At 38.4% G+C, this 12,536-nt stretch overlaps 1 protein-coding gene across 3 annotated transcripts in view; it reads left to right on the top strand.

Moving 5' to 3' along the window:
• Window positions 1-11,718, top strand: part of Nkain2 (sodium/potassium transporting ATPase interacting 2) — a 1,076,406-nt gene extending 1,064,688 nt beyond the window's left edge. The window contains exons 6-8 of one of the 3 annotated variants that reach the window (XR_003842690.1): window positions 5,892-5,973; window positions 6,581-6,669; window positions 9,324-10,408. Coding sequence is in view for 2 of the 3 variants with exons in the window: in XM_021221051.2 (XP_021076710.1) it covers window positions 5,892-5,973; window positions 9,324-9,333 (92 nt within the window). In the remaining variant the exon portion in view is untranslated. Of the gene's footprint in view, window positions 1-5,891; window positions 5,978-6,580; window positions 6,670-9,323 lie in introns of those variants that run through there. The other 2 variants (XM_021221051.2, XM_021221052.2) reach the window with 2 other exon arrangements.
• The last annotated feature ends 818 nt before the right edge of the window (window positions 11,719-12,536 follow it).

Raw genomic sequence — 12,536 nt, 5'->3', positions numbered from 1 at the left:
GAAGGACTGGGTATAATCCCTGTACTTCAAAATTTTACTATCAAAGACAACCTATAATAACCACCTCCAGCCCCAAAGCATAGGGAACTGGGACGACGAGTCTTCATAACTTCAGGGTGAATATGGGTGCTGAGATATTTTTGAAGGGAGGGGGAAGGGTAGGGAAATGGGGGAGTTAGTTGGCCTTAAGAAGGNCACACCAATGATTGTATTAGTCTCTGATGTCTGTGTCCTGACTGAATCTGGATGAAAAACTAAGACATCAGGAGTTCAGGCAGGTCAGTTCAGCATATCNGATGATGAAATTCACCAAGGCTGTATATTCTGTAATATATAAATCTCAAAACAAAATTTTAGTATCATCAACTGAACCTTTTTGTTTCATTCTCTGAAGTCTAGTTCTTCAGGGGTTCTCCCTCTATCAATCTGATCCACATAACTCTTGAAGATGTAAACACCTTAATCACCTTTTCCAAAAACACAAAGACAAAACCTTTTCCCCAAATCAGCATATTCTTCAGCCAGGAACCAGGAAAACCTGTAGCTTGCCCTCTGTCCCAGAGGAACAATAAAACAAAAACAATATTCAAAAATCACACACATTTTAGCCTATTTAGGCCTTTCTAATATCTCATGTCAGGATATTAACCCAAAATTCCCATGGAGTCCCCATTAGAGTATATGAGTCTCCTGCAGACTTCATCATACCGTCTTTAAAACAACTGATTCACACTTCTATTTTCCTTTCCTTTTTCCTTTTTTCCTCTCTCCTTTCCTTTTTTCCCCTCTCCTTTTTTCCTTTTTCCTCTTTCCTTTTTCCTCTTTCCTTTCCTTTTTCCTCTTTCCTTTTTCCCTGTCCCTTCCTTTTCCCCTTCCCTTCCTTTTTCCCTTCCCTTCCTTTTTCCCTTCCCTTCCTTTTTCCCTTCCCTTCCTTTTTCCCTTCCCTTCCTATACCTGCTTATAAGAGGCAGCTTGTCAAACTAGGATTTAAACCCAAAATTCCCATGGAGCCCACATTAAACAGAATATGAGTCTCCTGTAAGACTTATTAGAGCAATATGTCTTTATACCATCTTTAAGTATCAAAAGGTTATGTTTCTCTCTTTATATCAATTAATTACCTAGTCCAGAGCCTTTTGTAACTTTGTCTCCCAATTCTTTATTCATAGGGAGAAGCTGAGTGTAAAAAGACCCGCATTGTTTATGTTCCTGCTTGGAGGTGGGGAAAGCAGGGTGGGGAGCAAAGAACACAGGGAAGCAAACACAGAAAGGCTCTCTCAGGTGTAGAAGCCCCTCTGCCATGCTCTGTAGGCCCCTCAAACACAGTCAGCTTCGAATCCATACTGCTACAGCCTAGGTCACTGCCCAAGCCCCGTTCGGGGGTTAGGAGGCAGTGAATTTTTATCTCAGGTTAGTTGCATTCAAATCAATACATTGGGTGCCATTTTGTTGAGGTAAATCTCCAACACAAATATGCCCCAGCAATGAAAACACAACTCAATTAATATGAACACATGTTGTGCACCTAGACTGGCCTCCTCTACTTGCTACATTACCATCTTCCACATCTAAGAGAGGCCATGTGCTTCTGCTCTGCTTTCTTCTTCTTCCTCTTCTTCTTCTTCTTCTTCTTCTTCTTCTTCTTCTTCTTCTTCTTCTTCTTCTTCTTCTTCTTCTTCTTCTTCTTCTTTCTTCTTCTTCTTCTTCCTCCTCCTCCTCCTCCTCCTCCTCTTTCTTCCTCTTTCTTCTTCCTCTTTCTTCTTCTTCTTTCTTCTTCCTCTTTCTTCTTCTCTTTCTTCTTCTTCTTCTTCCTCTTTCCTCCTCCTCCTCTTCCTCCTCCTCCTCCTCCTTCCTCTTCTTCTTCTTCTTCTTCTTCTTCTTCTTCTTCTTCTTCTTCTTCTTCTTCTTCTTCTTCTTCTCTCCCCACCTTCTGCTCTACCTTCCCTTTATCTGCCCAATCATCAGCTCTCCTTTATTTTACAAGTTAAGGTGGGAAGCAGGTTTACTGGAAATCACCTAAGTGATGACTCATTCATTGTTTGCAGTCACTCACAGAAGAATGACATCAAATATAATTAGCCCCAGGGCTATCCACAACACCAGCCTCCTCTAGCTTTATTAAAGTTAAGCAAGTCCCCATGTAATTCAACCTTTTAAAACGAATTCAATGTTTTTTAACCTCTACTGTCTTTATATGTGGTATCCCAAAGACACCATACATAGTTTAAAGAACAATCCGATTTACCTACTTCATTGACAGCCATAATCTTTGCTGTGTGATCCATTAGATACAGCTGATCCTTGTTCCTCCTCAGATCTTGTAAAGAATCATCCAAAGGGAATTAACATAGCCAGAAATGGACCACATGTAACTTTTCAAGACTGTTAGTCTTTGGGATGAATTTCAAACAATAAACTATATAAAACACACCATCTACTTCTAGCTTAAGTTTGTTTCACTATGTGTGAAATGATAAAGGTTCACCTTAGTTTTATCATAGATTCTTCTTTCTCATAGATCAGGTTATCTATCCTTAAGTTCATTCCAAAATCTTTGGCTCACATTTACCATGTAGCTTTTTATACCATCCATCTGAAAGCCTTGAAAACAATGAAATATCACAAAGCAGCAAAATTTTAATAAGCCTTGGTCTCAGTTTCAGTGGAGACCTTTCTACTTACTTCTGTGTTGGTCTTGAGCTGCCCTAACAGATTCCAATCTCTAACACTGTGGAGAAAACCATTCTACTAAAAGAGAACCTCAGATCTATGATGTTGAACATTCTCAATGCATCTAAGAGAACTAATTCTTTGTGAAATATCCTTGTTGGCAAGAGTGCGCATGTATACATGTTGAACTTAGACATTGAGTCTGCTTTTTGAACAAAAAAATCTCTCAAAGTACAAACTTTAAATATGGTTGTCAATTATCAATCATCCTGATATTGTCTGTATTGGCTAATGTAGAAATATAGGCAATTTAAAAAGTGAAAGCACTTTCTCTGTTATTACTCCTCTGTAAAACTTTGATTGGATTCTAAAGCTGTCTCAACTTTAGAATTTATAATTTGGAGGGTGTACACAGTAACATTTGAGCCCTCCATCTTTCTAACATTGCTGTCCCTATGTTTGGTATATCATTCCACTCTGAATGAGAAAAGAGAATCTGCTTAAATAAAGCTAGAGGAAAAGGTTTTCTCAATACTAAAATAGGTCCACTGCCATGCTATTATATATATATATATATATATATATATATATATATATATATATATAATAGCCTGCACCCCAGCACCCATATAAAATGCTAGGGGAGGAAAAAGCAAACAGATGTGGTAGCAAACACTACTGTCTCAATGCTAGGGAGGAAATGCCAGATGGATCAATGCTGGCCAGCTAGTGGAGTTGAATCACAAGCTTCAGGCAAAGGTTTTTGAGAGAACTTGTCTCAAAAGCCAGTCTGGAAAATTAACCCAGGAAAACTCCAAATCCATATACTCACATGTACACAAACATTTGTGTGCATCTGTACAAACTTGTGGACTTATACCTATACACAACCAAAAATTCATAGAAGAAAATTCAATTGAGAGAATTCAATCAGATAATACACTATAGTAGGAAGGGTGAGACAGTAGAGTGGGAGAAGAACTCCCACAGGAGTCTGGAGACATGAGCTCAGTTCTTAGAGACCACAGGAAGTGGAAGGAGGGAACAGAATCCATAAGGCTGTCCTGTAACCTCTGTCTGTGCACAGATTCACATATACACACACACACACACACACACACACACACACACGCACACACACACACATGCACACGCACACACGTGCATGCACACATATGCAATGATGTTTTTCAAAACAGCAAATTTATTGAAACACAATGATCAGTTGCCATGGGAGCTAAGAAAGAAGCATAGCAAAGGGAGCACAGGGACAATTTTACACAAAGAGGCAATTATGGATACTATGTAATAGACATATATCATATATATTTGTTAAACCCAATATATTGTATAAGACCAAGAGTGAGTCCTAGAGGAAACTATTAACTTCTGGTGATAGTGATGCAGCAATATAAGCTAATCAGCTGTAACTAATATACAGCTCTGCTGGGGAAAAGGCATGTATGTGAATATGGTAGAAGGGACGCTATACCTTTTGCTAAGTTTTTCTGTGAGCCAAATATCACAGGACAGAAGACTAGCCTTTGTTAAAAGATGTATTTATTGCATAAACAAGATGGGCTGACCATTACTTCATGCTCTGCTAGAGTTGCTATCTGCACTACCCTAGGGTATTAACAAGAGAACCAAAGGAAGACAAAGAAAGCCAATAAAATAAACTACTGGAAAAATGAAGGTCGTTGAGTGCATCCTATTTAGCCTGTATTTCCCTGTCTTTCACTTTCATGTCATCTCTTCTGTAGTCCTTTTATAGTTTTTGCCTCTTATCTCACCACAAAAACCTCAATATGTGCACCTGAAATCAAGCCAGCAAAGTGTATCTTTTTCAAAAACCTCTTTTTGCTTCCTTGGTTCTATTGCTGTTGCTGTTGGCTTGCTTGCTTGTTTGTTTTGCCAAAGCTTGGTATTCTAAAGCAGTTGCTATGCTGTAAATCCAGCACGTTGGAGGTGGAGGAAGGGATATTTCTTAGTTCAAGGCCAACCTGATCTACAAAACAAATTCCAGGACAACCTTGACTACAAAGCAAGTTCCAGGACAATTAGGGCTACACAAAGAAATCCTGTCTAGAGGAGGGGAGGGAGATCTTGAAGGTTTACATCTTAGACAGGAATGGGGTACTTGGGGAGTTATCTATTTTCTTTGATGTCAGAGACCAATTGAGCTAGGAACACTCCAATACTGAGCTGACTCAATAGCTAGATAGAGGTATTTTCTCTCACATGTCAGGAAGTGAACAAATTATGGGCTATGACCCCTGCTAGACAATGGTTAAATATGTTGGTACTCATCAGTTTCTCTGTCTGTACTAGTTTGGGCTTCCTCACGGTATGGTGGCTGTATCAAGAGAGCTCCTGACAAAGAGAAAAGCAGGAAAATAAATGACCCTTAATGAGCTATCTTAAAAACAGCATAGCATCCTTGCTGTAAGCCTCAAACATGCCACAAAGCCTCTATCCAGGTTTAAGAGGAAATAAAAATCAGAGGTCCAAACCATGGCATGGGAAAAGACCAATATTACTTTGCAAGAACATTTGGAATAGGAAATATTCTTGCAGCCATTTTGGAAAATTTCATTTGCCATGGTAATTCTTATTGTATCCTATTGTGTCTTTCACTTAATATCTTTATATGCAACTCATTTGAGTGGTTGATTAGACTTTGTTCCACACCTAAGTTCTTATTGTATTAGATTATAAACCACAAGATGGGATGGTAAGCATAGCCATGTTGAGTTAATTTACATGATATTCAACCAGTCCTCTTTACCTCAGAATATATAATATTAGTAGTAATATTGCAACTCTGGACAATACAAGGAATTGGCTCATGATGATTAGTTTTATGCTATAACACTTGAAATGTGCTCCCAAAAATGTTCACATTAACCAAAAAGTTATATTCCATCTTTGACGTGCAAGAGACAGTTGGACTTAATGAGTCCAATTAAGTCTTTGTCGCTTGAGAAATGTACATTATCCTTCTGAGAAATATAGAGAACATTGTAAAGCAATAATTGAATCTCATAGTTGAATAAAGAAGATCGCTGCCTTTAAGAAACTATTTTTCTTCTCTTTCACCATTAGTCATTTTTAGCTTATTAAATTATTTTAAAGTTTATATTTATCACTTGTGCAGGCCTTGATCACTCATTTCATCTATTACGTAAAGTTAACTAACAGATGCAACTGTCCTTTTTCAGTTGACTTCATAGGTGGCTTTGATTCTTATGGATACCAAGGGCCTCAGAAGACATCTCACTTACAACTTCAACCAATGTACATGTAAGTACTTGACTTTAAAGGTATTTTTCTGAGGTATGAACAGGTAGTCAAATAAATATATCATGGCACAAAAAAAAAATGCATGCAACTTTCCCTTGGTTGTATATTTCCATTTTCTACTATTAATATTGCTTTGAGTAACATGAATCTAAAAACATTTTCTTTGCAATTTAAAAAAAAACTTATATTTAAAAAGGCTGTCTTTAAAGTTTTCTTTAGTCTTCAGTATCATCTACATGGCTTAAAAGCCTCTAGTGTATAACAATTATTTGAATTACCCAAAATATGTATAGTTTGAAATTTTTCTAACAGTTTAGGTTGTTTACTCTCTGGCTGCCCCAGTATAATCCCAGTTGATGCTGGTTGTATTAATATCATGGTTATCGGCTCTTCAAAATAGTTTTGAGTGTTCATCTGGGTGACAAATGCTCATTCACTCTAGTGATGGCTACATATTCAAAAACTATCAAACTCTTAGCCATACTTTATCATTGTGAAAGTCAAAAATGAAACAGGAACATTGGAACTGAGACTGAGCAGACCCTTGACTGTAGCACTCAAGAGCACAGACAAGCAACCAGAGCCTGATTTTTATATCTGTGTCTAGGCAAATTCCCTTGGATAACAACTGATAGCAAATTCTATATCTCAGCATCAAGTGATATGCTGAATTGCAAGAGAAGATCAAAATAGAAAGTAAGCTTCCAGTTCATTTTAAAATGTGAACTTCTCTTTGAAGATGTGTGTTTGTTGTTACTGTCCTCCACCATTAAGTCATTTGCCTTTTGATTCCTTCAGCATCTACTCCAAACAGATTAATCTTTAGACACTTTTCATTAAGTTCTCTTTTAAAAGAGAATGATGTTTATATTGTGCATGACCTTTTCTGTGTCACTTGTAGTTTTCTGCAAGTGTTTGAATAGCACCACTCATTAAAAACGCATTGCATTTGTTTAGAAATCCAGCAGTCCACATGACATTCAAAGCATTTCCCCTCCAACCAGTAGACAGCAATTCTTCCTCTACATCCAAAGCCACTGCCTGTTTCAAACACCCATATCCAACCATTGAGTTTTCCAGTTTCGTTATTTCAGAACTTTTGTCCCACCATAAACATAGCTGCCAAGTTAATATTCCTAAAGTCCTCAATGACCTTTTCACTTTCCTTTCCAAAGGGTAGCAATGATTCGCTGAGCTCCTCATCACAGCCTTGTATGTTGACCTAGGCGCAGTATTTAATTGAAATACTCTCTCTTCAACTCTTTTTTTTTAAGATTTATTTATTTCATGTATGTGAGTACACTGTCAACTGTCTTCAGACACAGCAGAAGACAGCATCAGATGCCCATTACAGATGGTTGTAAGCCGCCATGTGGTTGCTGGGAATTGAACTCAGGACCTCTGGAAGAGTAGTCAGTGCTCTTAACCACTGATCCATCTCTCCAGCTCCTTTCCTCAACTCTTAATAGTTTTTGTGCCTCAGCTATAAACAAGTGATGCTAGACAGTCCTAGGAACACACAGTGCTGGAGTAGAAACTAATACCTACTGAATGAGCACAGATATTCTAGTAGCTTCCCTTAGCCACTTTTTTCCCCAACAGAACTAGAATGTTTGTTTTCTCCAAAAATGACACATATTTTTCCCACTCCTCGTGGTTTTTTTTTTCTTTCCTGAATGTGTGTGTGTGTGTGTGTGTGTGTGTGTGTGTGTGTGTGTGTGTATCAAACATATTGTTTCCAATCAGCTATTTGTAATTCTAATGTTAATATTTGGACAAGAATTTTAAAAAGACATCTTCACTAAGAATTAAATTTCCTAAGGACAAAACTTTCCCTAATTTTTTCAAACAGAAACCTTTACATATCAAATAAACATAATCAGATATTGTTTTCCCCATCAATGCCTGAGAACAGCACAATTACATGACAGCTTTTATATCCCATTGCTCATTAGGTGCAGATCATTTAAAAGAACTCACATATAGATGTTAGGGATACTTAAAGGTGCAGGAGAAATGACTAATCAAAACTCTGCCTTCACCTCTTCTGTAGAACATCCCATAGAATACATCAGACTACAAAATTCTGTGGTTTTTTTTTTTTTTTTTTTTTTTTTTTTTTTTTTTTTTTTTTTTTTTTGAGGAAACTGACTCTAGAAACAGGAAAACCGAACTCACCCAGGTTGCTCGTGGTACAGCTGAGAGCACCATCTACTTTTCCTGACCCTTTGTTGATGGTTCAATTTCTTACATAGAGTAAGCCATCCTGGCATTGCCATTCCTGGCTTTATTTCACTCTATTGCACAGCCAATTTGACTGTCACATTGCCATGCACATCCCTATCCTGACCCCATCTCCCTTATCTCCTTTTGACTTTACACTATACACTGTTGAATTAGGATGTTTACAACTATGCAGCTTTCAAAATCCATCCTCCCACTGCCTAGTGGGATCATGTGGAAAGTCAAACGTGACTCATCTGTAAGCCTCATCCTGGCTAAGAGGCTTACAACCCAAGCATGTCCCCGGTCTTTGTCATTTGGAGTATACCTTTTCTGTCAACTTGCCATAAATATGTCTTGTAAAGTAAGAGTAATTGAACATCATGGACAAATTCAAACATCCTAGCAATATTATATAGCCACTGGAAATAAAAGCTGCTCTTTTGAAAGACAGCAAATGCTAAAAAGCAATGTGCAGTTTTAGCTATGGGATTGCTACCACATCCGACCAATCTGTCTCCTGGCTCCTGAAAGTCACTGCCAGCAAGAACTCACAGTTACAGCCGATGGTTATACCATCCTCTTTATTGGTAGTTCAGTTGTGTGTGTTTTCTTAGTTTATAATTCTTCAGGTATATAATCGTATAAAAGGAAGGTTCTCCATCTCTTATGACAGCTTGTCACATATATACAAAATAAGTTGATAGCTATCAGAAATTCTCATGTGGTCACATTAACTTTCTAACAAAGTAATTTTTTTTAATCCCAACTGGCCTATGTGTCATGGCACATATAGACATGATGGTGTCTCCTTCCGATTAATACAAATGCCTTATATTCTACTAGACAGTATGTAAAACCACTGCATCATTTTGGCAGCTGATGGCAGTACATGCTCATCTTTATCTGTTCCCTGAATAATCATAGATGACCTCTGTCAATGACATGGCACTGGGGGATAGAGGGGAAGCAGAAACTGTTTGAAGCCCAATTTGAGATCCTGCTTTCTCTTTTTCCACCAATCTTTTTTTTTTTTTTTCCTGTTGGCTCTTATACTTAGAGAAGTGTGGGTGCAGTGAGCAATCTAGCATTCTCTCTTGATTAAAAGAACCTTTTCTCTCTCCCAGGTCAAAATAACACAGACGGCTTCTGTCTGTCAGCCCATGGACTCCTCAAATGATTTGTGCGGTGGCCTCTTGCCTTTTATGAAGCTCAAGAAGCAAATGGATTTAAATACACATACATGTTATCAGACCAAACAGGAAGTTTCTACATAGACACATGAGTGAACACACACACACACACACACCACTGCCATTATCATGCACACATCAACTACACTGGACCTCCTCTTTCTGACTGAAACTGATAAATATGCAGGATACCCCTATCCTAGATTTCATTAATGCAGGCTCCCTTCTTCCAGACCTTTGAAGGTGGGAAAGGAGTTGTATGTGTGTCTTCTGCAGATTGCTACTTACCCATCTGCAGCCCAGCCAGTTGGCTCTGTGAGGTGCCAAGTTAACCCAGGCACACAAGTTGGGAACCCTGTTCTCTGCACTCCATATTATACATCTTGATTGCACCACAGCTACTTTAATTGCAAAAACTGGTCAGACAGAACATGCCATGATGACCTTGTACCAAATGCAAACTGGCAGGTCGTTTGCCCTAAAGGCTATACTGTACATACTTGCCTTAAACCACCTGCATTGTGTGCCCGAGACTCAGTGCAAACGTCCCCCAGTCACACCCTTTAGGCGAACACACTGCTATCAATTCCGGACAATTTTGACTCTGTCTCACATCAAGGAATAAGACTGAACCACTCAGCAGCTCCAGTGTGTCTGTAAGAAATTGATGTTTTACTACTGAGCCTCTTCAGTGGCCACAAAGAGACAAAGAACCAACAACAACAGTAACTGTCATCTTCATGTCTCTTAAACATGGTCTTCTGATGGTGGAACAAAGTAAAATGTATTATTCTACTAAACTCATTAATCTACTAAAAGCAGAAATGGCTTAACTGGTTGGTTTTCTTTCTTGCACTTTAAGTGCTTTTCTAAGTTTCTGCAAATGGTTTTTCCTAACACAGGAAACAGTTGTGGATTTCTATGACAGAGACCAACTATGTATTAGCTATGTTTACTCTTTTATATCTAATTCAAATCCAAGACCCAATGTAGGTGAACTTTCTTTTCTAACTTCAGCATACAAGATTATTTTTGGGGTGGGTGGGTGGGGTGCAATAGTTAACTTAGTGGAATCTTTGAGATCTCTTTGTGGTATTTGGGGGATCTGTTGTGTGTTATACTGTATTCCAATTCTGTATTAGTGTGGCAGAAGAAAAAAAATGTGCTGTTGACGTAGTTGGCAATGAGATACCTTTGGAGACAATAGTAGATCAATGTGTTTATGGGATATTCTGAACTCCTAGGCAATTTAGTTCTATATTTTCAAGCACTCGTTGGTTTTCATTAGTGGAAGACATGATTAGCTCAAGCTTATCAGTAACACAAATGAGTCATGCTTTTCTTGAACCTACTTGAGACACTAAAATCAAATTTTCATTAGCACATCACCTTCGTGTGCTGTGAAATTCAGATTGAGAAGTTAGACACTGGCATGTAACAACTCCTTTTCTTTTGGTACTTACTTTTCTTTTGGTTTCAATTTCTGGGTTAACCCTTTTTGCATTCAGATCTCCATTAAGACAGGCCAGTTGCTGTTTTTGCAAAGATGTTTGTAGCACATGCCCATTTAAACCCATTTAAACTCAATGAAGGCACTAAACTCAATGATGGTCATTGGAACATAAACTTCATGCACCAAAAGATTTTAACACTCACACTTGAGTTTTCCCAGTGGCTTGTATATGTCAGTGCATACCTAGATGTATGAAATGGACAGTTGCAAACATGTCAGTGAAACCTCATATGGTGTTTTTATAGTGATATGCATGTTTAATGTTTGAGGAACTAGTTGCCAATGTGCTGTCCTTTTATTCCTAAAATATAAATACTATACATGCCAGAAGCAATCCTAATGTGACTTTTGACATGAGGTTTCACTGCATAGCTACTGGGATGGGATTCCACCTTGTGGTACATGTGTAGGGAGGGAATAAAATAAGCTGTCATGTTTCCTTTTAAGTTGCAGCCAACTCTCCACCAAGTCAGTACATCATCACCACCAAAGTTTTCAGAAACACTTGTTGACTACTCAAGTGTAGTCAGTGGGCGGGCCTTTTTAGGAGAAGTAAGCAAAGTAGTGTGATTCTAGCTGGGAAACATCAAAGCTGTGAGCTGTATCCTCCTCAAAACCTGGTGAAGAATGCTATTTTTCTAGGCTGAGCTTTTGTTATAAACCTAATATTCTGAAAGCAAGAGTTAACTATCCTGATCTGTCTTTTTTTTCTCCTCTTGGATTTGTTAATTCTGAATGTATTTTTAACAGAGTGATTTTTTTGACTTTACTAGTGTAATTTGCATTTAAAAAAAAATAAATGGAAAAAAATGACTAAGTTTCTGAGCCATCCCTGAAAGACCCTGCTTCCTTTCCTGGTGGGTTGTGATTATGTCACTGACAGAGGAAGCTCAGTAGCCTTGCATGCTGCTGCTGCTGCTAATGTTCTATGCAATCCATGGAGTGGTCAGCCATGAAGAAGAACTGCCAGGACTGGCACTGTTCAGGCTCAGCTCTATGTAACATCCACTTCCATTCTGGCAACACTGAGATGTCACTTAAGACTACCTGCAAGAGTCTTGCTATAACCTGAGGAACGATTTACCTACCTTCTACAATTCTAGCTTTAAAGGGAGCCAGACTAATATATATATAATTGGATTGGGTCCGAAAAGATGGCTCAGCAGTTAAGATCTTCCAGAGCACCCAAGGGTGACTCCCATCCATCACTCACTGGTACCTCATGACCTTTGTAACTCTAGTCCAGGGGATTCATTGCCTGTCTTCTTACCTTCACAGGCACTAGGCACAAAAGTGGTGTATAGATATACATGAAGGCAAAACATCCATATCCATAAAATAAAATAATAATTTTTAAAAAAATATTTGGTTACTTTACAAGAGAGGATTTAAATTTAAAATATTCAGATGTGTGCTTATAAGTGCACATGTGCCCTGGAGGCCAGGGCGGGGGCACATGCAGGTACATGTCTGTGGAGGTCAAAAGTCAGTTCTCAGGAACTATTCACTTTGTTTAATGAGGTAGAGTCTCTCACTTAGACCTGGGAGTCACCAATTTGGCGGGCTAGCTAGTCAGCCCCAGAAATTCACCCATCTCTGCTTCATAGGTACTAAAATTACAAGGAAGTTGGTGC

This window comes from Mus pahari, chromosome 21 (assembly GCF_900095145.1).
Source record: "Mus pahari chromosome 21, PAHARI_EIJ_v1.1, whole genome shotgun sequence".
In the NCBI taxonomy this organism is placed as follows: Eukaryota; Metazoa; Chordata; class Mammalia; order Rodentia; family Muridae; genus Mus; species Mus pahari.
This window is presented reverse-complemented; position numbering and strand designations above follow the sequence as displayed.